The sequence below is a fragment of the Salmo salar genome, chromosome 03 (assembly GCF_965601325.2).
Source record: "Salmo salar chromosome 03, fSalSal1, whole genome shotgun sequence".
Lineage (NCBI taxonomy): Eukaryota > Metazoa > Chordata > Actinopteri > Salmoniformes > Salmonidae > Salmo > Salmo salar.
The window spans coordinates 14,540,174-14,562,599 of NC_138293.1; the positions used below are offsets into that span (position 1 = coordinate 14,540,174).

At 44.1% G+C, this 22,426-nt stretch overlaps 1 protein-coding gene across 5 annotated transcripts in view; it reads right to left on the reverse strand.

Moving 5' to 3' along the window:
* Nucleotides 1-15,784, reverse strand: part of LOC106598877 (kinesin-like protein KIF1A) — a 45,947-nt gene extending 30,163 nt beyond the window's left edge. For all 5 annotated transcript variants that reach the window (XM_014189907.3, XM_014189904.3, XM_014189902.3 and 2 more), the window contains exons 1-5: nucleotides 15,453-15,784; nucleotides 13,553-13,748; nucleotides 6,893-6,966; nucleotides 6,466-6,648; nucleotides 1,431-1,499 (exon numbers count right to left, since the gene is read on the reverse strand). In XM_014189907.3, the coding sequence (XP_014045382.1) occupies nucleotides 1,431-1,499; nucleotides 6,466-6,648; nucleotides 6,893-6,966; nucleotides 13,553-13,658 (432 nt within the window). In that variant the 5' untranslated portion in view covers nucleotides 13,659-13,748; nucleotides 15,453-15,784. The remainder of the gene's footprint in view (nucleotides 1-1,430; nucleotides 1,500-6,465; nucleotides 6,649-6,892; nucleotides 6,967-13,552; nucleotides 13,749-15,452) is intronic.
* Nucleotides 15,785-22,426: the final 6,642 nt, after the last annotated feature.

The window sequence follows — 22,426 nt, forward strand, 5'->3', positions numbered from 1 at the left end:
TTAAAGTAAAGTTCCCCTCATTTTGAGTGTTATATCGTATTTGTGCATCACTGAGTGATGTCATAACAATTCCCAGGGTCATTTCATGTTTTCATGTGTATCTGATTTATTGGCGTTCAAACGGGCAGAAATCTGTCCGATATGATGAAGCACCGTGATAAAGTCTCTCTCACTATACTGGAAGTTAATAGGAACACGACTTTTCGATCGCGATAACCTATATCATACATCAGATTTCAATACTGGCCGATGTCATAACTCGTGGGGATGTCGTCTCTCGAATGCGCCATTGATCTTATGTTTGCAATATTCCTACCTGGAGAAATTGGTAATTTAACGGAGGGTCTAGCGCATTTTTCCTATTTGTCTGCCTCTTTAGACCAGGATGCATTGCATGGTGCCGTTGCTAGATATATTATAGAAAGGAGACAGGAATCCAATGAAGGATTTTATAACGCCCCACCCAGCAGACTGTCGACCAATCGCGTTCACGTTGTGATGTTGCGTCACGCGGTTGCTAAGCTAATCATCACGCAATCCCTTCTCAAAGTCATTGTATATTTCGAGAAACGTGCCTATTTGCCTCGAGAGTACGAAAAGTCACAATTCCAAAGCTATACGATACTACAGATAGCAAGTTAATTATCTCACAAGATTTGTAATGTTTTACTTCTTGTTGACGAAATTCATGCTAATGTTGGGTTTTTGAGCTAGTGCCCAAAATGCTCCCATTCAATCTTTGAAGGAGAGCGCTCCTTGTCCCCGAATCGCCCAGAATGGACCGTGCAACCAATTGACGTAGCATTGGCAACATTTCCCATCTGAAAAGTGTATCTGTCGTTGCGAATGTCAGACTCCACTTTGTTTTTTAATTTTTTTATTTGTATTTTTATTTCACCTTTATTTAACCAGGTAGGCAAGTTGAGAACAAGTTCTCATTTACAATTGCGACCTGGCCAAGATAAAGCAAAGCAGTTCGACAACATACAACAACACAGAGTTACACATGGAGTAAAACAAATATACAGTCAATAATACAGTAGAAAAATAAGTCTATGTACGATGTGAGAAAATGAGGTGAGATTTGTGAGGCACATCGATCTGTAGGTTGAACATGGTGAGATAGTAGACTCCTAAATTGATAGTGCAGTTTGTTTAGGCGATTTTACAGCTAACTAGCTACGTTACATGCTGATATTATTGTGTGTAGCTACGTTTGCTAGCTAGCCAGCCCATAGAGAGAGCAATGCATTGTGGATTTTGTTGTCGACTTGAGCTGAAACAGATTTCCACAACGATTTTCCATGTTGCTACCAACCTTACTATAACGCCAAAACGTTAACACTTTAAAATCCCTAACCTACTATGGAGTAGGCCTCTCCTGTATTCAAGTTTATTCTAAAAACACTAAGAGGGTCGGGAGCACTCACCTCTACGGAGTAGGACAAGCTGTTGTCGGTATTGCTGTCACTGATCTTGGTGAAGAGGTCCTCACACAGCTGGCAGAGAAGAAAGCATGGAAGGTTAATTGTTATTTGTTGTTATTATTATTGTTGTTATTTGTATTTATTAAGGATCCCCATTAGCTGCTGCCCTCTTCCTGGGGTCCAGGAACATTAAGGCAGTTATATACAATTTTAAATATTACATGACATTATATGTCATAACACTTTCACAACCTATTAAAGTGTGTTCCCTCAGGCCACTACTCTACTATCACATATCTACAAAATGCATGTGTATGTGTAGAGTGAGTGTCTTCTCATGTGTATGTGTGTCTGTTCCTGTGTGTGTCTCTTCACAGTCCCCGCTGTTCCATAAGGTGTATTTTTATCTGTTTTTTTAAATCTGATGTGGAATAGAGTTCCATGTAGTCTTGGCTCTATGTAGTACTGTGCGCCTCCCATAGTCTGTTCTGGACTTGGGGACTGTGAAGAGACCTCTGGTGGCATGTCTTGTGGGGTATGTATGGGAGTCTGAGTTGTGTGCAAGTAGTTTAAACAGACACCTCAGTGCATTCAGCATGTCAACACAAGTAGTGATGAAGTCAATCTCTCCTACACTTTGAGCCATGAGCGATTTACATGCATATTATTAATGTTAGCTCTCCGTGTACATGAAACTAACTGCAGTTCTTTGTTACGTGTTGCAGCCATTTCAGTTGCTGTAGTAGCTGAGATGTATAGTGTTGAGTCATCCGCATACATAGACACACTGGCTTTACTCAAGGCCAGTGGCATGTCCTTAGTAAAGATTGAAAAATGTAAGTGGTCTACACAGTGCCCTGGGTAATTCCTGATTCTACCTGGATTATATTGGACAAGCTTCCATTAAAGAACACCCTCTGTGTTCTGTTAGACAGGTAACTCTTTATCCACGATATAGCAGGGGGTGGAAAGCCATAACACATAGATCATAGTCTGCTGCTGGGAAAACCTATAACGTCAAAATCTGCACTGAAGTCTAACAAAACAGCTCACACAATCTTTTATTATCAATTTCTCTCATCTCAGCCAATCATCAGTCAATTGTATAAGTGCCATGTTTGTTGAATGTCCTTCCCTATAAGCGTGCTGAAAGTCTGTTGTTAATTTGTTTACAGTAAAATAGCATTGTATCTGGTCAAACACCATTTTTTTCAAAAGCTTACTAAGGGTTAGTAACAGGCTGATTGGTTGGCTATTTGAGCCAGTAAAGGGGGCTTTACTATTCTTGGGTAGCGGAATTACTTTTGCTTCCCTCCAGGCCTGAGTGCACACACTTTCTAGTAGGCTTAGATTGAAGATATGGCAAATAGGAGTGGCAATATTGTCCACTATTATCCTCAGTAATTTTCCATTAAATCAGACCTCAGTGGCTTGTCATTGTTGATAGACAACAATCTTTTTTTAATGGGTGCATGCTTATTAGTAACTGGAATAAGCAATTTCATAAATGTGTCAAGTGCAGCGTATTTGTTGGTGATGTAAACACCAAGGAACTTGAAACTCTCGACGTGCTCCACTACAGCCCTGTCAATGTTAATGGGGGCCTGTTTGGCCCTCCTTTTCCTGTAGTCCACGATCATCTCCTTTGTCTTGCTCGTGTTGAGGGAGAGGTCGTTGTCCTGGAAACACACTGCCAGATCTCTGACCTTCTCCCTATAGGCTGTCTCATCGTTGTTGGTGATCAAGCCTACCACTGTTGTGTTGTCAGCAAACTTAACGATGGTGTTGGAGTCGTGCTTGGCCACAAAGTCATGGGTGAACAGGGAGTACAGGAGGGGAGTAAGTACGCACCCCTGAGGTGCCCCTGTGTTGAGGATCAGCGTGGCAGATGTGTTGTTGCCTACCCTTACCACCTGGGAGCGGCCCATGAGGAAGTCCAGGATCCAGTTGCAGAAGGAGGTGTTTAGTCCCAGGGTCCTTAGCTTAGCGATGTGCTTTGAGGGCACTATGGTGTTGAATGCTGAGCTGTAGTCAATGAACAGCATTCTCACATAGGTGTTCCTTTTGTCCAGGTGGGAAAGGGCAGTGTGGAGTTGGGGCGGTATGCAAATTGGAGTGGGTCTAGGATTTCAGGGATGATGGTGTTGATGTGAGCCATGACCAACCTTTCAAAGCACTTCATGGCTACCTTCGCATTCTTGGGCACTGGAACTATGATGGTCTGCTTGAAACGTGGGTATTACATACTCGGTCAGGGAGAGGTTGAAAATGTCAGAGAAGATACTTGCCAGTTGGTCCACGCATGCTCTGAGTACACGCCCTGGTAATCCGTCTGACCCCGCGGCCTTGTGAATGTTGACCTGTTTAAAGGTCTTGCTCACATCGGCTACGGAGAGCGTGATCACACAGTCATCCGGGACAGCTGGTGCTCTCATGCATGCTTCAGTGTTGCTTGCCTCAAAGCGAGCATTAAAGGCATTTAGCTCATCTGGTAGGCTTGCGTCACTGGGCAGCTCGCAGCTGGGTTTCCCTTTGTAGTCCGTAATAGTTTGCAAGCCCTGCCACATCTGACGAGCGTCAGTGCCGGTGTAGTAGGATTCAATCTTAGTCCTGTATTGACACTTTGCCTGTTTGATGGTTCGTCTGAGGGCATAGCGGGATTTCTTATAAACGTCTGGATTAGTGTCCTGCTCCTTGAAAGCCGCAGCTCTAGCCTTTAGCTCGGTGCGGATGTTGCTTGTAATCCATGGCTTCTGGTTGGGATATGTATGTACAGTCACTGTGGGGATGATGTCGTCAATGCACTTATTGATGAAGCAGGTGACTGAGGGGGTATACTCCTTAATGCCATTGGATGAATCACGAAACATATTCCAGTCTGTGCTAGCAAAACAGCCCTGTAGCATAGCATTCGCGTCATCTGACCACTTCCGTATTGACGAGTCACTGCTACTTCCTGCTTTAGTTTTTGCTTCTAAGCAGGAATCAGGAGGATAGAATTATGGTCAGATTTGACAAATGGAGGGCGAGGGAGAGCTTTGTATACATCTCTGTGTATGGAGTAAAGGTGGTCCAGAGTTTTTTTCCTCTGGTTGCACATGTGACATGCTGGTAGAAATAATGTGAAATGGATTTAAGTTTGCCTGCATTAAAGTCCCCGGCCACTAGGAGCGTCGCTTCTGGATGAGCATTTTCTTGTTTGCTTATGGCCTTATACAGCTCGTTAAGTGTGGTCTTAGTGCCACCATTGGTTTGTGGTGGTAAATAGACGGCTACTAATAATATAGATGAGAACTCTCTTGGTAGTGTGATCTACAGCTTATCATGAGGTACTCTACCTCAAGTGAGCAATACCTTCAGACTTCTTTAATATTAAACATCGCATATCAGATGTTATTGACAAATACACACACATCTCCGCCCCTCGTCTTACCACACGTAGCTGCTCTGTCCTGCCGATGCACGGAAAACCCAGCCAGCTCTATATTATCTGTGTCGTCGTTCAGCCACGACTCGGTGAAACATAAGATATTACATTTTTTTAATGTCCCATTGGTAGGATAGTCTCGGCTGTTGATCATCCAGTTTGTTTTCCAGTTATTGCACATTGGCCAATAGAACCAATAGTAGTGGTGATTTACTCACTCGCCTACGAATCCTAACAAGGCACCCCGACCTTCTCCGTTTGTATCTCCGCCTTTTCTTCGCGCAAATTACAGGGATTTGGGCCGGGTCTCCGGAGAGCAGTATATCTTTCGCGTCGGACTCATTAAAGAAAAAATCTTTATCCAGTTCTGAGGTGAGTAATTGCTGTTCTGATGTCCAGAAGCTCTTTTCAGTCATAAGAGACCGTAGCAGCAACTTTATGTTCAAAATAAGTTACAAACAATGCGAAAAAGCAAACAGAATAGCACAGTTGGTTAGGAGCCCGTAAAACGGCAGCCATCCCCTCCGACGCCATTACTATAATGTGATCACTACATCAGATGGATATCGATACTGCTTTAAAGCAAATTTCTGCAGCATTAGTAAAGATGTGATCAATACATGTTGATGATTTCATTCCTGTACTAATTGTAACTACCCTGGTAGGTTGATTGATAACCTGAACAAGGTTGCAGGCACTAGTTACAGTTTGAAGTTTTCTCTTGAGTGGGCAGCCAGATGAAAGCCAGTCAATATTTCAATCACCCAGAAAGTATACCTCTCTATTGATATCACATACATTAACAAGCATTTCACACGTTATCCAGATATGGACTATTAGCACTTGGTGGTCTATAGCAGCTTCCCACAAGAATGGGCTTCAGGTGAGACAGATGAAGCTGTAGATCATGAATATAAACGGCTACACCTCCACCATTGGCATTTCTGTCTTTTCTGTAATGTTATAACCATGTATTGTTACCACTGTATCATCAAAGGTATTATCTAAGTGAGTTTCAGAGATTGTCAGAATATGAATGTCATCTGTTACTAGTAAATAATTGATTTCATGAACCTTGTTTCTTAAGCTACATATGTTCACGTGGGCAATTTATTTTGCACTTTTCTGGGATACTTGATTGTTTTCATTGCTTTACTGGGATGCTTAGCAGAAGTAGACATGCTCATGTTATTTATGTTAGTGCAGGGTGTGCTGCACACAGTGGACTAACAGTGCTAACAGTATAACTCTGGTTCATAGGCACATGATTACTGCATACAATATCTGTCGGATCAGCAGAGGCATTCAGGGCAGTTAAGAGCGACATAAATTAAGTTACTTACATTGTGTCTTCCAACGCACAAGGGATAATGTACATTTGCTGAAGCATTATGACAACTCAGCGACACAATGGTAGGGATTAACTGAGCTGGGCTTGGGTCATTGAACACATAAATCAGATTGTATTATAAATAAGAGGCATTTTTTGGTATAAACCTAAATGTGTTTTCATAGTTTCAGTATCTGACATGTACGTGATGAAGTATCTATAGATTATGATGTCTTTACTACATTTTGTCATCCATCCATTTATCCATCCATCCATCCTACCAGAGGGATAATGCCTTGCTGGTCCTTCTGGTCCTGCTTTCCCATCATGGTGTAGCTCTTCCCTGATCCAGTCTGGCCATATGCAAAGATACACACGTTGTAGCCCTCAAAGGCATGCAGCAACATCTCCTCTCCAATGTCTTTGTACACCTGCTTCTGTGAATGATAGTTGATGTCGTCCGGCTGCAGAGAGAGAGAGAGAGAGAGAGAGAGAGAGGAGGGAGAAACAGAGAGAGAGAGAGGGAGCAAGAGCGCAAGAAGAGAGAGATAGAGAGAGCGCGAGAGGAGAGCGAAACAGAGAAAGGGATTGAGGTTTAATACACCTTTATTAAGCAATTGCAGAGTAAATACTGACCTCATGACTTGCATGATCTTTAAATGCACGACATTCAAGTCTCTAGTGTGGGACTGGTGTGGAAAAACACACCGTGGTATGTGACCAGTAGGAGTAGTCGAAGTTGAAGCTCTTGTTCTCCTTCGGCTGTTTGGGGTTTAGGATCGCTGAAAGGACAGGAAGGAAACAAAGGTTAGAAGAATACAAACCAAACCCAGAAATCTAAACCAAGTAAAGTATTGTGATACACTGTATATGGCAGACCGGATATATAATATATTTGGCTGACTACATACAGTAAATACAATTAGTGGAAAATGCATTGTCATCATTTCAGGAAGAATTGTGGAGCTGGTGGAATCTGAAACTAGGCCAGGCGTTTGTGGAAAACTGAGCAAGTCCCTCTCTGTGAAAGCTTTAATGGCCAAGGCACAGAAGCTGAGAAAGCACCTGGCAGCAGCTGGTGTCTGTGGCCCATAGAGGTAATGCAGCGATGAGGTTCATCTGAGCCTGACTGAAACAGCCGCATCATCAGTGGTGTCTGACCAATCATGATGTCACTTATGTCATAGACTGGGGAATGTACTCTAGCCACGTTCACGTGCTAGCAAGTCGAAAATGTCAGAGTTTCCTAGTTCTGACTAGCACGTGAACGCGTCTAGAGTACATTCCCCAGTCTATGACATAAGTGGCATCATGATTGGTCAGAGACCACTGATGATGCTGCTGTATCAGCATTAGGAATTGATAGAGATATGTAGGAAGTCACAGGAAGAATATAGGCAGTCACATGAAGGATGTAGGCAGTCACAGAAAGGATGAGGGCAGTCACAGGAAGGAAGTAGGCAGTCACATGAAGGATGTAGGCAGTCACAGAAAGGATGAGGGCAGTCACAGGAAGGAAGTAGGCAGTCACAGGAAGGAAGTAGGAAGTCACAGAAAGGAAGTCGTTGAAAGTCGTAAGACAATGTTTCAGTTGAACAGAAGAATGCGTCAGTAACTATGTTTCCATCCAAATATTTAAAAATCCGCATAAAAAACGCACACAAAATGTACTTTTTCACTTACGTTTTAATATACAGAATAAAAATCTAAAGGTCAATGTGTTTCCATCTCAATTGAACTCTACCGATAGTTTTGTCACAAAAACTGTTGAATTTAAATAGCAAATGTGCCTACTCTGGTCTTTGCACGTGTTCTCTAGCCAACAGCTCGCAGGTAGGCTGTGCAGAAGGCTAGACTACATGATGAGATTATTATGGATAAGAGTGAGAATATTTTTATTTGTCAAACGTAGTCAAGCATCGATCATCATGTCACCAAAATCAGACACTCAATATTTATTGGAAAGGAGCATTAAGATCACTGTGCACTTCACCACCTTGTGAAGTTCATCATAACTTATTTCATCTGTAGCCTAATAAACTGCATGATTTCCAAAGTCGTAGTGGGAGGACCACACACCATGTCATCGCGTAACTCCAAGTTTACTTCTTATATGATGGTTATTATATCAATATTTGCTCATAAAGGCGTGTCGACTGCCATGTTTAACTAAATTCATTTTACAGACACAAAAAGATCCCACCATGTCAAATCAACAAATTATCTGTCAGCATTTATACAATTGCACTGAAACTTCCTGTTTCCATCACAGCTGTCGTGATTTTTTTTTGTTCATAACAAATGACTTTAATCACATAAAAACTGTGGATGGAAACGTGGTTACAATCCCTCAGTGATACAAGAGATGGGATTTCTGCAAGCGTTCCCATCCTAATAGTCTAAAGTTCCTTGAAATAACCGTAGAGTGGAAGCAAACAGGAAGAGGATGAGGCTAGCTGATGTTTACATGGTAAACAGTACACTGTATTACCTCCACCAAAGTAATTTCAGATATTTCCAGAGATCTAACCTAATCTGTACCATGCCAAAGATTGTGAGAATGAGGTCATAAACAGACCCGCCGACAGGCACAAAGCAGCGGAATAAGACACACCCACACACACATCAGCTGACCCAGTGTCTCAGCTCAGACAGAAACAACGAGGCCTTTTGGACCCTCTGGCTCGAGGGATAAGACGCTCTAGAGGTCCACACACACAGACACACTCAGTTCTGACTGGACCCTTTGTTTCACTTCCTATGGAGATGTGTTACATGCTCCACTGCCCACCGTCGCATTGCTTTCAAGCGTGTGTTCCAAGCAGAAAATGGCAGAAGCGCAACGTTTCATTGATTCTCTACAGTAATTCTCCACAGTATAAATTATTGAGCAAACAAGGGCCTATGTTGTGAAGTGATGAATTTCTGTAAATAAGCTTGAAATAGTGTTAGATCCAATTTTATAAATACATGTCTTTTAAAACCATATACAATGTCATATTGTCAATGTCTGATGAAAATCTCTTCTCTCCAAAACATAAACTTTTCTTGACCACATTTTCCCATGAATGAACATAAAAATATGGGAACTTCAGAATTATTATTATTTATTTAACTAGGCAAGTCAGTTAAGAACAAATTATTATTTACAATGACGGGTTAACTGCCTTGATCAGGGACAGAACGACAGATTTGTACCTTGTCAGCTTGGGGATTTGATCTAGCAACCTTTCGTTTACTAGCCCAATGCTCTAACCCCTAGGCTACCTGCTTGGTCCTTGGTCCATGAGTCATGAAATGTTCAGAGTACATTGGGGGGAGTTACTGCTCTCAACAAATTGAAAACATTTACAATGTAATGGCAAAAAAGGAGTTACAAGATTTTTCATCAGACCGCGACAATATGAGATCGTCTCTTGAAGGCCCAATCTAAATCAGACCATATTAGTAAATATTTCATCAACTGTATTTATTATTGACAAGAACATATTTGCCTGGAGTTATCAGACTGTAAAATGATGTATATCACAATGGAAGGCCTTTCAAGGATTTGTCACGCCCTGATCTGTATCACCTGTCCTTGTGCTTGTCCTTGTGCTTGTCTCCACCCCCCTCCAGGTGTCGCCCATCTTCCCCATTATCCCCTGGGTACTTATATCGGTGTTTTCTGTTTGTCTGTTGCCAGTTTGTCTTGTTTGTTCAAGTCAACCAGTGGTTTGTCTCAGCTCCTGCTTTTCCCCCGGTCTCTCTTTTTCTCGCCCTCCTGGTTTTGACCTTTGCCTTGTCTGTCCTGACTCTGAGCCTGCCTGCCGTCCTGTACCTTTGCCCCACTACTCTGGATTATCGACCCCTGCCTGTCTTGACCTGTCGTTTGCCTGCCCCTGTTGTTGTAATAAACATTGTTACTTCAACACAGTCTGCACTTGGGTCTTACCTGAAACTTGATAGGATTCATCAATACATATTCCGGAGATCACTATAGAACAGTGGCTACATTGCCTACTATAACAATGGCAGACTAGGCATAAAACCAGTATTTCCCCTACCAGTACTTAGGCAATCACTGCCTTCATCAGTTGGCACCCAACAAAAATATTTTAGATTTGACATACACTACATTACCAAAAGTGTGTGGACACCTGCTTGTCGAACATCTCATTCCAGAATCATGGGCATTAATATGGAGTTGGTCCCCCCCCCCTTTGCTGCTATAACAGCCTCCACTCATCTGGGAAGGCTTTCCACTAGATGTTGAAACATTGCTGCGGGGACATGCTTCCATTCAACTACAAGAGCATTAGTGAGGTCAGGCACTGATGTTGGGTGATTAGGCTTGGCTAGCAGTCAGTCGGCATTCCAATTCATCCCTAAGGTGTTCAATGGGGTTGAGGTCAGGGCTCTGTGCAGGCCAGTCATGTTCGTCCACAACGATCTCGAAAAACCATTTCTGTATGGACCTCGCTTTGTGCACAGGGGCATTGTCATGCAGAAACAGGAAAGGGCTTTTCCCAAACTGTTGCCACAAAGTTGGAATCACAGAATCATCCAGAATGTCATTGTATGCTGTAGCGTTAAGATTTCCCTTCACTGGAACTAAGGGGCCTACCCCGAACCATGAAACACAGCTCCAGACCATTATTTCTCCTCCACCAAACTTTACAGTTGACACTATGCATTGGGGCAGGTAGCGTTCTCCTGACATCCGCCAAACGGTGAAGCGTGATTCACCACTACAGACAACACGTTTCCACTGCTCCAGAGTCCAATAGCGGTGAGCTTTACACAACTTCAGCCGATGCTTGGCATTGCGCATGGTGATCTTAGGTTTGTGTGTAGCTGAGCTGTTGTTGCTTCTAGAAGTTTCCACTTCACAATAACACCACTTACAGTTGACCGGGGCAGTTCTAGCAGGGCAGTAATTTTACAAACTGACTTGTTGGAAAGGTGGCATCCTATGACGGTGCCATGTTGAAAGTCACTGAGCTATTCAGTAAGGCCATTCTACTGCCAATGTTTGTCTATGGAGATTGCATGGCTATGTGCTCGATTTTATACACCTGTCAGCAATGGGTGGGGCTGAAATAGCCGAATCCACAAATTTGAAGGGGTGTTCACATACATCTGTATACAGTGCATTCGGAAGGTATTCAGACCCCTTGACCTTTTCCACATTTTGTTACATTACAGCCTTATTCTAAAATTGATTAAATAAAACAATTTTCTCATCAATCTACACACAATACCCCACAATGACAAAGCAAAAACAGGTTTTTTTACATATATATATTTTTTTGGGGGGGGGTGTATTTTACCCCCCTTTTTCTCCCCAATTTTCGATCTTGTCTCATCGCTGCAACTCCCCAACGAGCTCGGGCTAGGCGAAGGTGGAGTCATGCATCCTCCGAAACATGACCCACCTAACCCCGCTCCCTAACACCCGCCAGTTTAACCGGGAAGCCAGCTGCACCAATGTGTCGGAGGAAACACAGTTCAACTGGCGACCGGAGTCAGCCTGCAGGCACCCGGCCCGTCACAAGGAGTCACTAGAGCGCGATGAGCCAAGTAAAGACCCACCGGCCTAACCCGGACGACACTGGACCAATTGTCGCCGTCCTATGTGACTCCCAGCCATGGCCGGTTGTAGCACATCCCGGGAATGAACCCGGGTCTGTAGTAACGCCTCTAGCACTGCGATGAGGGGCCTTAGACCGCTTCACCACTCAGGAGGCCCTCGAAAACAGGTTTTTAGAAATGTTTGCAAATATTTTAAACATTAAACAACAACAACAAAAAACTTTTTTACATAAGTATTCAGACCCTTTGCTATGAGACTCGAAATTGAGCTCAGGTGCATCTTGTTTCCAATGATCATCCTTGAGATGTTTCTACACCTGTGGTACATTGAATTGATTGAACATGATTTGGAAAGGCACACACCTGTCTATATAAGGTTCTACAGGTGACAGTGCATGTCAGAGCAAAAACCAAGCCATGAGGTTGAAGGAATTGTCCGAGACAGGATTGTGTCAAGGCACAGATCTGGGGAATGGTACCAATACATTTCTGCAGCAAGAACACAGTGACCTCCATCATTCTTAAATGGAAGAAAATTGGAACCACCAAGACTCTTCCTAGAGCTGGCCGCCCAGCTAAATTGAGCAATCAGGGGAGAAGGGCCTTGTTCAGGGAGGCAACCAAGAACCCGATGGTCACTCTGACAGACCTCCAGAGTTCCTCTGTATAGATGGGAGAACCTTCCAGAAGGACAACCATCTCTGCAGCACTCCACCAATCAGGCATTTATGGTAGAGTGGCCAGACAGAAGCCACTCCTCAATAAAAGGCCCATGACAACCCGCTTTGAGTTTGCCAAAAAGCACCTAAAGGACTCTCATACCATGAGAAACAAGATTCTCTGGTCTGATGAAACCAAGCCTGAATGTCAAGATTCACGTCTGGAGGAAACCAGGCACTGCTCATCACCTGGCCAATACCATCCCTATGGTGAAGCATGGTGGTGGCAGCATCATGCTGTGGGGATGTTTTTCAGCGGCAGGGACTGGGAGACTAGTCAGGATCGAGAGGAAAGTTGAACGGAGCAAAGTACAGAGAGATCCTTGGATGAAAACCTGCTCCACAGCGCTCAGGACCTCAGATTGGGCGAAGGTTCACCTTCCAACAGAACAACGACCCTAAGCACACAGCCAAGACAACGCAGGAGTGGCTTCGGGACAAGTCTCTGAATGTCCTTGAGTGGCCCGACTAGAGCGCAGACTTGAACCCGATCGAACATCTCTGGAGAGACCTGAAAATAGCTATGCAGCTACACTCCCCATCCAACCTGACAGAGCTTGAGAGGATCTGCAGAGAGAAATCGGATAAACTCCCCAAATACAGGTGTGCCAAGCTTGTACCGTCATACCAAAGAAGACTCAAGGCTGTCATCGCTGCCAAAGGTGCTTCAACAAAGTACTGAGTAAAGGGTCTGAATACTTATGTAAATGTGATATCCGTTTTTTTATTTTTAATACATTTGCAACAAAAAAATTACAAGCCTGTTTTTGCTTTGTCATTATGGAGTATTGTGTGTAGATTGGTGAGGGGGGAAATTATTTAGTCAATTTTAGAATAAAGCTGTAACGTAACAAAATGTGGAATAAGTCAAGGGGTCTGACGAAGGCCTTGAGACCGAAATGTAAAACGTAATAAAGAGTAGTGAAACTAGCAAGAGTAATGTGAGTAATGTAAGAGTAATGTTATTCAATTATTACCATGCAACTGCAACAAAGATAGCTCAGATGTGCAAGTGCCTTTTGCATTTTCTTACAATACTAGAAATGTCTTATAAAACCAAATATCCAATGCTCACTTGTGGTGTTCCCTGTCATCTGGATGATGCACTTGCTCTCCTTCCCGATCTCTCGAGAGTTGAAGGGGCGGACCCGGACCGCCACTTTCACTGAAGCCCCCGCCATGCTTCCTGTCAGTGGGGGGGCAACGTGATTATAGATGAGTTCAGTCAGGAGGGGAGGGGAGGGGCTTGTCGCCAGGTAGACACCTGACACCTGTGGAGAGGGAAGTCATGGTGAGATGAGGCTCTGAAAGAAGATCTGATTTTAACTACTTTGTAATGCCATCATCTAACAGAAAAACGGGTAACAACTTTACATAACCTGCATGGTTGCATTATGATGCAGTTATAGTGCATTGAAAGACTTCCTGAGCACCTGGCCCCTTATAAGGTCTTATACTCATCTTATAATGATCCTGACTAAATGCCAGCCAGTTACCTTGTTTTTAGTAGCACTGTATGGTTGTAAAGTCTAGGCACATATATTCCCCTTATGAATTGACTGCTAGGTGACATACAGTGTTTCTTATTCTGGAAGAATCACATGACATGTTGTCATTGCCTACTTGTTGCACACAGAATGAAGTTCTCCTAAATCTATTTTTGACAACCACAAACGTAGACTAGGCAGCCCTACATGCTGCGTCATTCGCCACCTCCTCAATGAATTCGGATGACCCACATCATCACCTGCACTTCATTAATCAATGTATCAATATAGTTGATTCGCCTATGATACAACATCATGCCATCATCACAATGTAGGCCCTCCTTCTTACTTTTTTTCTTTAGTCGGATAATTCAATACCTAAAATTAAAATATTAATAAATAAATAGCGTCATTTTAGTCGACTATAAACTAGTACATGTTGGGGTAAACATTCTAATCTAGGCTATCTAAAATTAAAATGGCTGCTTTCATCGTAGCGGACATCATTCCTTATTTTTCTCCATCCTCGACGGACCTACTTACAATGGGCGCGTCTACAACGCTGCAGCTGACAATGCCGACTTTGCTGCACCTGCCTGAGGAGTCATAGCCTATGGGTAAATAATATGTAGCCTAACTGGGGCCTGCGTCTGTTGTCCTATATTGACAAAAAAAAAATACCACCCATTACAAAATGGGTTGGCTTGTTACGTTTCATGAATTCGTTGATTCTACAGACAGCAATATCCACTCGACGCAGCAGCTAAACATCTCAGTCATATCATTTTATGTGCACACTGTCAGAGCATCATCAAACCTACAGCCCGCAAAAATAATGTAATAAATTACATAATTGACATCGATATTAAAGTCACAAATGTTAGTATGCAGCAACCTAGTTCGTGGTTTTTTGTTTACACTCGAAAAGACCCAACATTCATAATGTAAATATTGTTATCTCCACCATCTAGCGCTGCCGCACCTCAAAGCAAACGCACTGTCGAATCAATTTAATATAGGCCATCGCGCAATTTACTGCTAGGCTATTCGCCCACTGTAGAAATCAATGTCATTGAATTCCTCCAGACATAAATTAAACCGTGCAACACATTAACAAATTCATGATTATCAGATTTAGTTGTTTATTTTGGACTGTGGATCTGATCAAATTAAAGAGGCTATTGACAAGATGATTCTGTCAATCTAAAAACAATTGTTTCACAATGTCTAATCATGTGGATGCCAATTTTCCTCAAAATAACAACACATTTAGTTTACAGTATCCAAATAATCCAGACTTCGTGCATAAACATGTCGCAGTGCCCTTTTAAGATCCTTAAAAGCCCCAAGATAAGGAAGAAGAGCCTCAAAATGGCCAATCCAAACCATGAGGAACAACAACACCCTTGGTTCCCCACTGCGTCAACCCAAGACCGTGATGAAAAGCAACATCTCATCAGAAAAGAACAAAACCTCAAAGTGTCTTACCAAACCACCTCGAATTCAACAACCGCAGTGGGTCCCTCCTTGATATTTTTCCTTCCGTTAATATCAGCTAACAGCCTCCCTCAGTGTATCCATGCAGGGAGTATCCGCCCGGAGCAATAGAGAGAAACGGAGAGAGCTAGACCACCCCAGTCAGGGCTATGGCTGGGTGGGTTCTAACAACAGGGCCTGGTACACAGTGGTGCGTCAATCGGTCTGCCAGCCAAGGGTAGGGGAGTGAACAGGGAGGAGAGAGAGGAGGGGGCTACACTGGATTAATGCAGGAGGCGAGCTCAGAGAGAGAGAGAGATAGAACGTCCTTTACGGTAGGTCCAAAGAAAATGGTGCTGATGATGATGTCAATGATGACATCATCATCAGCATCATCGGAGTGGAGCAGGTAGAGAACAGTGAAGCAGCGCAGAGAAGGAGGGAGGGGGTGAGGGAGGGAGCAAGGAAAGGGAGGGATAGGAGGAGAAGACCAGGTTGAGGGAGGGAGGGAACAGGGAAAGGAAAGGGAGGGGTAGGAGGAGAAGACCAGGTTGAGGGAGGGAGGGAGCAGGGAAAGGAAAGGGAAGGGTAGGAGGAGAAGACCAGGTTGAGGGAGAGAGGGAGCAGGGAAAGGAAAGGGAGGGGTAGGAGGAGAAGACCAGGTTGAGGGAGGGAGGGAACAGGGAAAGGAAAGGGAGGGGTAGGAGGAGAAGACCAGGTTGAGGGAGGGAGGGAACAGGGAAAGGAAAGGGAGGGGTAGGAGGAGAAGACCAGGTTGAGGGAGCAGGGAAAGGAAAGGGAGGGGTAGGAGGAGAAGACCAGGTTGAGGGAGGGAGGGAGCAGGGAAAGGAAAGGGAGGGGTAGGAGGAGAAGACCAGGTTGAGGGAGAGAGGGAGCAGGGAAAGGAAAGGGAGGGGTAGGAGGAGAAGACCAGGTTGAGGGAGGGAGGGAGCAGGGAAAGGAAAGGGAGGGGTAGGAGGAGAAGACCAGGTTGAGGGAGGGAGGGAACAGGGAAAGGAAAGGGAGGGGTAGGAGGAGAAGACCAGGTTGAGGGAGGGAGGGAACAGGGAAAGGAAAGGGAGGGGTAGGAGGAGAAGACCAGGTTGAGGGAGGGAGGGAACAGGGAAAGGAAAGGGAGGGGTAGGAGGAGAAGACCAGGTTGAGGGAGGGAGGGAGCAGGGAAAGGAAAGGGAGGGGTAGGAGGAGAAGACCAGGTTGAGGGAGGGAGGGAACAGGGAAAGGAAAGGGAGGGGTAGGAGGAGAAGACCAGGTTGAGGGAGGGAGGGAGCAGGGAAAGGAAAGGGAAGGGTAGGAGGAGAAGACCAGGTTGAGGGAGGGAGGGAGCAGGGAAAGGAAAGGGAGGGGTAGGAGGAGAAGACCAGGTTGAGGGAGGGAGGGAGCAGGGAAAGGAAAGGGAGGGGTAGGAGGAGAAGACCAGGTTGAGGGAGAGAGGGAGCAGGGAAAGGAAAGGGAGGGGTAGGAGGAGAAGACCAGGTTGAGGGAGGGAGGGAGCAGGGAAAGGAAAGGGAGGGGTAGGAGGAGAAGACCAGGTTGAGGGAGAGAGGGAGCAGGGAAAGGAAAGGGAGGGGTAGGAGGAGAAGACCAGGTTGAGGGAGGGAGGGAGCAGGGAAAGGAAAGGGAGGGGTAGGAGGAGAAGACCAGGTTGAGGGAGGGAGGGAACAGGGAAAGGAAAGGGAGGGGTAGGAGGAGAAGACCAGGTTGAGGGAGGGAGGGAACAGGGAAAGGAAAGGGAGGGGTAGGAGGAGAAGACCAGGTTGAGGGAGGGAGGGAGGGAGCAGGGAAAGGAAAGGGAGGGGTAGGAGGAGAAGACCAGGTTGAGGGAGGGAGGGAACAGGGAAAGGAAAGGGAGGGGTAGGAGGAGAAGACCAGGTTGAGGGAGGGAGGGAGCAGGGAAAGGAAAGGGAGGGGTAGGAGGAGAAGACCAGGTTGAGGGAGGGAGGGAGCAGGGAAAGGAAAGGGAGGGGTAGGAGGAGAAGACCAGGTTGAGGGAGAGAGGGAGCAGGGAAAGGAAAGGGAGGGGTAGGAGGAGAAGACCAGGTTGAGGGAGGGAGGGAGCAGGGAAAGGAAAGGGAGGGGTAGGAGGAGAAGACCAGGTTGAGGGAGGGAGGGAACAGGGAAAGGAAAGGGAGGGGTAGGAGGAGAAGACCAGGTTGAGGGAGGGAAGGAGCAGGGAAAGGAAAGGGAGGGGTAGGAGGAGAAGACCAGGTTGAGGGAGGGAGGGAACAGGGAAAGGAAAGGGAGGGGTAGGAGGAGAAGACCAGGTTGAGGGAGGGAGGGAACAGGGAAAGGAAAGGGAGGGGTAGGAGGAGAAGACCAGGTTGAGGGAGGGAGGGAGCAGGGAAGGAAAAGAGCTGGGAGGGAGGGGACATGCAGGTACCAATGGGAAGCCCCCATTATACAAAGCACAGATCATTTGAGGTGGTGCAGATCTCATTGGTTTCTCACTGAGCTAAACAGTAGAGAGTAAGGTTGTAATTCTATACCTACAGTACTACAACAGAAATCTCTGGCTGGCTGTTCAGTGAATGAAGTCTTTGTTGTTCAAGTTCAAGTATTTAGCTGTGTGGGCAATAATTAACAATATAGGCTATTGTTTCTCATAAATATGGTTTCTTTGTCTAGTGACCACAACAAATGTGTGTTATAATACTGGACTGTAACGCTATTAGAGAGTAGAGAGCAGAGATATGTTAATACATCTTCTAAGAAGTAAGCATGTATTTGATTGTATTTTAAATTTTCATGAATGATCTATGTGAAGGAAACATATTATACTTGAATGGGATTTTCCTCCCTCCAAGATACTGTTGTTCTCTTCCAATATATTCCTTGTAAACTCTTTCATCAGATCATTTCACAAAGTAACCCATTTGAATAAAAAGGATTTATCCTTGATCACATACTCTGTCAGAGCCTGGTCATAGAGGAAGCTGAGGAGGGTAATATAAGCTCATTGATTGGACCCCATCTGCTGGACAGCTGTCACTACTACATAAAGCCAACATACACTGAGTGTACCAAACATTAGGAACACCTTGCTAATATTGAGTTGCTAGTGTACCTGTGGATATATTTCAAGGCCTACCTTCAAACTCAGTGCCTCTTTGCTTGACATCATGGGAAAATCAAAAGAAATCAGCCAAGACCTCAGAAAAAAATTGTAGACCTCCACAAGTCTGGTTCATCCTTGGGAGCAATTTCCAAATGCCTGAAGGTACCACGTTCATCTGTACAAACAATAGTACGCAAGGATAAACACCATGGGACCACGCAGCCGTCATACCGCTCAGGAAGGAGACGCGTTCTGTCTCCTAGAGATGAACGTACTTTGGTGCGAAAAGTGCAAATCAATCCCAGAACAACAGCAAAGGACCTTGTGAAGATGCTGGCGGAAACAGGTACAAAAGTATCTATATCCACAGTAAAAAGAGTGCTATATCGACATAACCTGAAAGGCCTCTCAGCAAGGAAGAAGCCACTGCTCCAAAACCTCCATAAAAAAGCCAGACTACGGTTTGCAACTGCACATGGGGACAAAGATCGTACTTTTTGGAGAAATGTCCTCTGGTCTGATGAAACAAAAATAGAACTCTTTGGCCATAATGACCATTGTTATGTTTGGAGGAAAAAGGGGGGGCTTGCAAGCCGAAGAACTCCATCCCAACCGTGAAGCACGGGGGTGGCAGCATCATGTTGTGGGGGTGCTTTGCTGCAGGAGGGACTGGTGCACTTCACAAAATAGATGGCAACATGAGGGAGGAAAATGATGTGGATATATTGAAGCAACATCTCAAGACATCAGTCAGGAAGTTAAAGCTTGGTCGCAAATGGGTCTTCTAAATGGACAATGACCCCAAGCATACTTCCAAAGTTGTGGAAAAATGGCTTAAGGACAACAAAGTCAAGGTATTGGAGTGGCCATCACAAAGCCCTGACCTCAAGCCTATAGAATTTTGTGGGCAGAACTGAAAAAGCGTGTGCGAGCAAGGAGGCCTACAAACCTGACTCAGTTACACCAGCTCTGTCAGGAGGAATGGGACAAAATTCACCCAACTTATTGTGGGAAGCTTGTGGAAGGCTGCCCGAAATGTTTGACCCAAGTTAAACAATTTAAAGGCAATGCTACCAAATACTAATTGAGTGTGTGGTAACTTCTGACCCAGTGGGAATGTGATGAAATAAAAGCTGAAATAAATCATTCTCTCTTCTATTATTCTGACATTTCACATTCTTAAAATAAAGTGGTGATCCTAACTGACCTAACACAGGGAATTTTTACTAGGATTAAATGTCAGGAATTGTGAAAAACTGAGTTTAAATGTATTTGGCAAAGGTGTATGTAAACTTCCGATTTCAACTGTACTACAGTATATCTCCAATGTATTTATCTCAATTCACACTTTTGATGGCTGCTACTTCAAATTCAAGCCCTAAATTCCTCTCTCCTCAGACACAATACCCTGTTTCTTGTAGATACATCTCTTGGGGAAACACCTATTTTCATGGACCAGCAGAGTAAGAAAACTTTTAATCTTGGTTAACCCGGAACTAAAATATGGCGTAATTTGGTCAAATGCTTGGTACCATTAATGTTCACGTAGTCTGTCCATGAGATATTAGAAAATGTCAGATTCTTGTTTCATTGTCAGTATGTCTGTATTAGTGTAACATGTTATGATAATTTTATTGTCTTTGTAGATATTGACATTCTGTACAATGGCACAGCACCCATCTCTTTCAATGAAAGAGCATGGTAAGGACTCTGTGTGTATTTGTGTGCATGCCTGTGTGTTGTATGAGTTACAGAAGAAAGAGAGGGATTATATTATTGAATTGATACAAAGTGAATGTTTGAAATTTGAGAAATATAGACTTTTACACTCCCTCTTGAAAAGCCCCGCTTTATCTCAGCTCATTGGTCACCATAGCAGCGCCCACCCGTAGCACGCGCTCAAGCAGGTATATCTCCCGGGTCACCCACAAAGGCAATTGCTCCTTTGGCCGCCTTTCCTTCCAGTTCTCTGCTGCCAATGACTGGAACAAACTGCAAAAATCACTGAAGCTGGAGACACATATCTCCCTCACTAGCTTTAAGCACCAGCTGTCAGAGCAGCTCACAGATCACTGCACCTGTATATAGCCCATCTGTAAATAGCCCATAGAACTACTTCATCCCCATACTGTATTTATTTATTTATCTTGCTCCTTTGCACCCCAGTATCTCTACTTGCACATTCATCTTCTGCACATCTACCATTCCAGTGTTTAATTGCTATATTGTAATTACTTCGCCACCATGGCCTATTTATTGCCTTACCTCCCTTATCTTACCTCATTTGCACACAATATATATATACTTTTTTTTCTACTGTATTATTGACTGTATGTTTGTTTATTCCATGTGTAACTCTGTGTTGTTATATGTGTCGAACTGCTTTGCTTTATATTGGTAAGGTCGCAGTTGTAAATGAGAACTTGTTCTCAACTAGCCTTCCTGGTTAAATAAAGGTGAAATAAATATAAAATAAAAAATACACACAAATGTAAAGGGATGGGATAAGAATATTTACATATAAATATATGGATGAGCGATGGCCGAGCGGCATAGGCAAGATGCAATAGACGGTATAAAATACAGTACACACAAATGAGATGAGTATGTAAGATATGTAAACATTATTAAAGTGACTAGCGACAGTCTTTGTCTCCCTCTAGGGGCTGGAGGAGCCTTGGAGTCACCACAAGGAGGTGTCAGGGTACCTTTGGAAGGCACTACAAGTCCTTACACCATGGCAACCCTGCCTCCCTACAAGCTGTGGGTATTGATCATGTTCCGGCCTCAATTAGAAAAGGGGACCATCTTAAACAGCTAAACCAAAGGGAACGTTTTTGGATTTACAAACTACAGGCCACTAAGTACCCTGGTTTAAATGAAGATATGGATTTCTCACCTTTCCTGTCAGGTCGTGATAGGTCCCTTTTGCTGTCATCTAGTGGATAAATTGCTCTATTGCCCTCAGCTAGGTTTAGACTGTTGTGGTCCATGTTTGCTGTGATCAAGTGTACGATCAAGTAGATAGCTCTCCTATTCTTACCACTTTGCCCAGTCATATTCAAGGTTAGAACTACCTTTCTAGGGGTTATGATGCTTTTAGCCAAGAGTTGCATTTTTGATAACATATCAACAGTATTTCACTTTTTAATGTGTATAGTTTTGCTAACTAGGTGTTGTCCAATGAATTATGTAACCACTCCCTCTTCAAATCAGGGTTGATTGGAAAAAGCTGTTCAAAGGAGGACATTGTATAGTCGTGGCCAAAAGTTTTGACAATGATACAAATATGAATTTTCACAAAGTCTGCTGCCTCAGTTTGTATGATGGCAATTTGCATATACTCCAGAATGTTATAAAGAGTGATCAGATGAATTGCAATTAATTGCAAAGTCCCTCTTTGCCATACAAATTAACTGAATCCCCCAAAAACATTTCCACTGCATTTTAGCCCTGTCTCAAAAGGACCAGCTGACATCAAGTCAGTGATTCTCTCGTTAACACAGGTGTGAGTGTTGACAAGGACAAGGCTGGAGATCACTCTGTCATGCTGATTGAGTTTGAATAACAGACTGGAAGCTTCAAAAGGAGGGTGGTGCTTGGAATCATTGTTCTTCCTCTGTCAACCATGGTTACCTGCAAGGAAACACGTGCCATCATCATTGCTTTGCAAAAAAAGGGCTTCACAGGCAAGGATATTGGTGCCAGTAAGATTGCACCTAAATCAACCATTTATCGGATCAACAATAACTTCAAGGAGAGCGGTGCAATTGTTGTGAAGAAGGCTTCAGGGCGCCCAAGAAAGTCCAGCAAGCGCCAGGACTGTCTCCTAAAGTTGATTCAGCTGCGGGATCGGGGCTCCACCAGTACAGAGCTTGCTCAGGAATGGCAGCAGGCAGGTGTGAGTGCATCT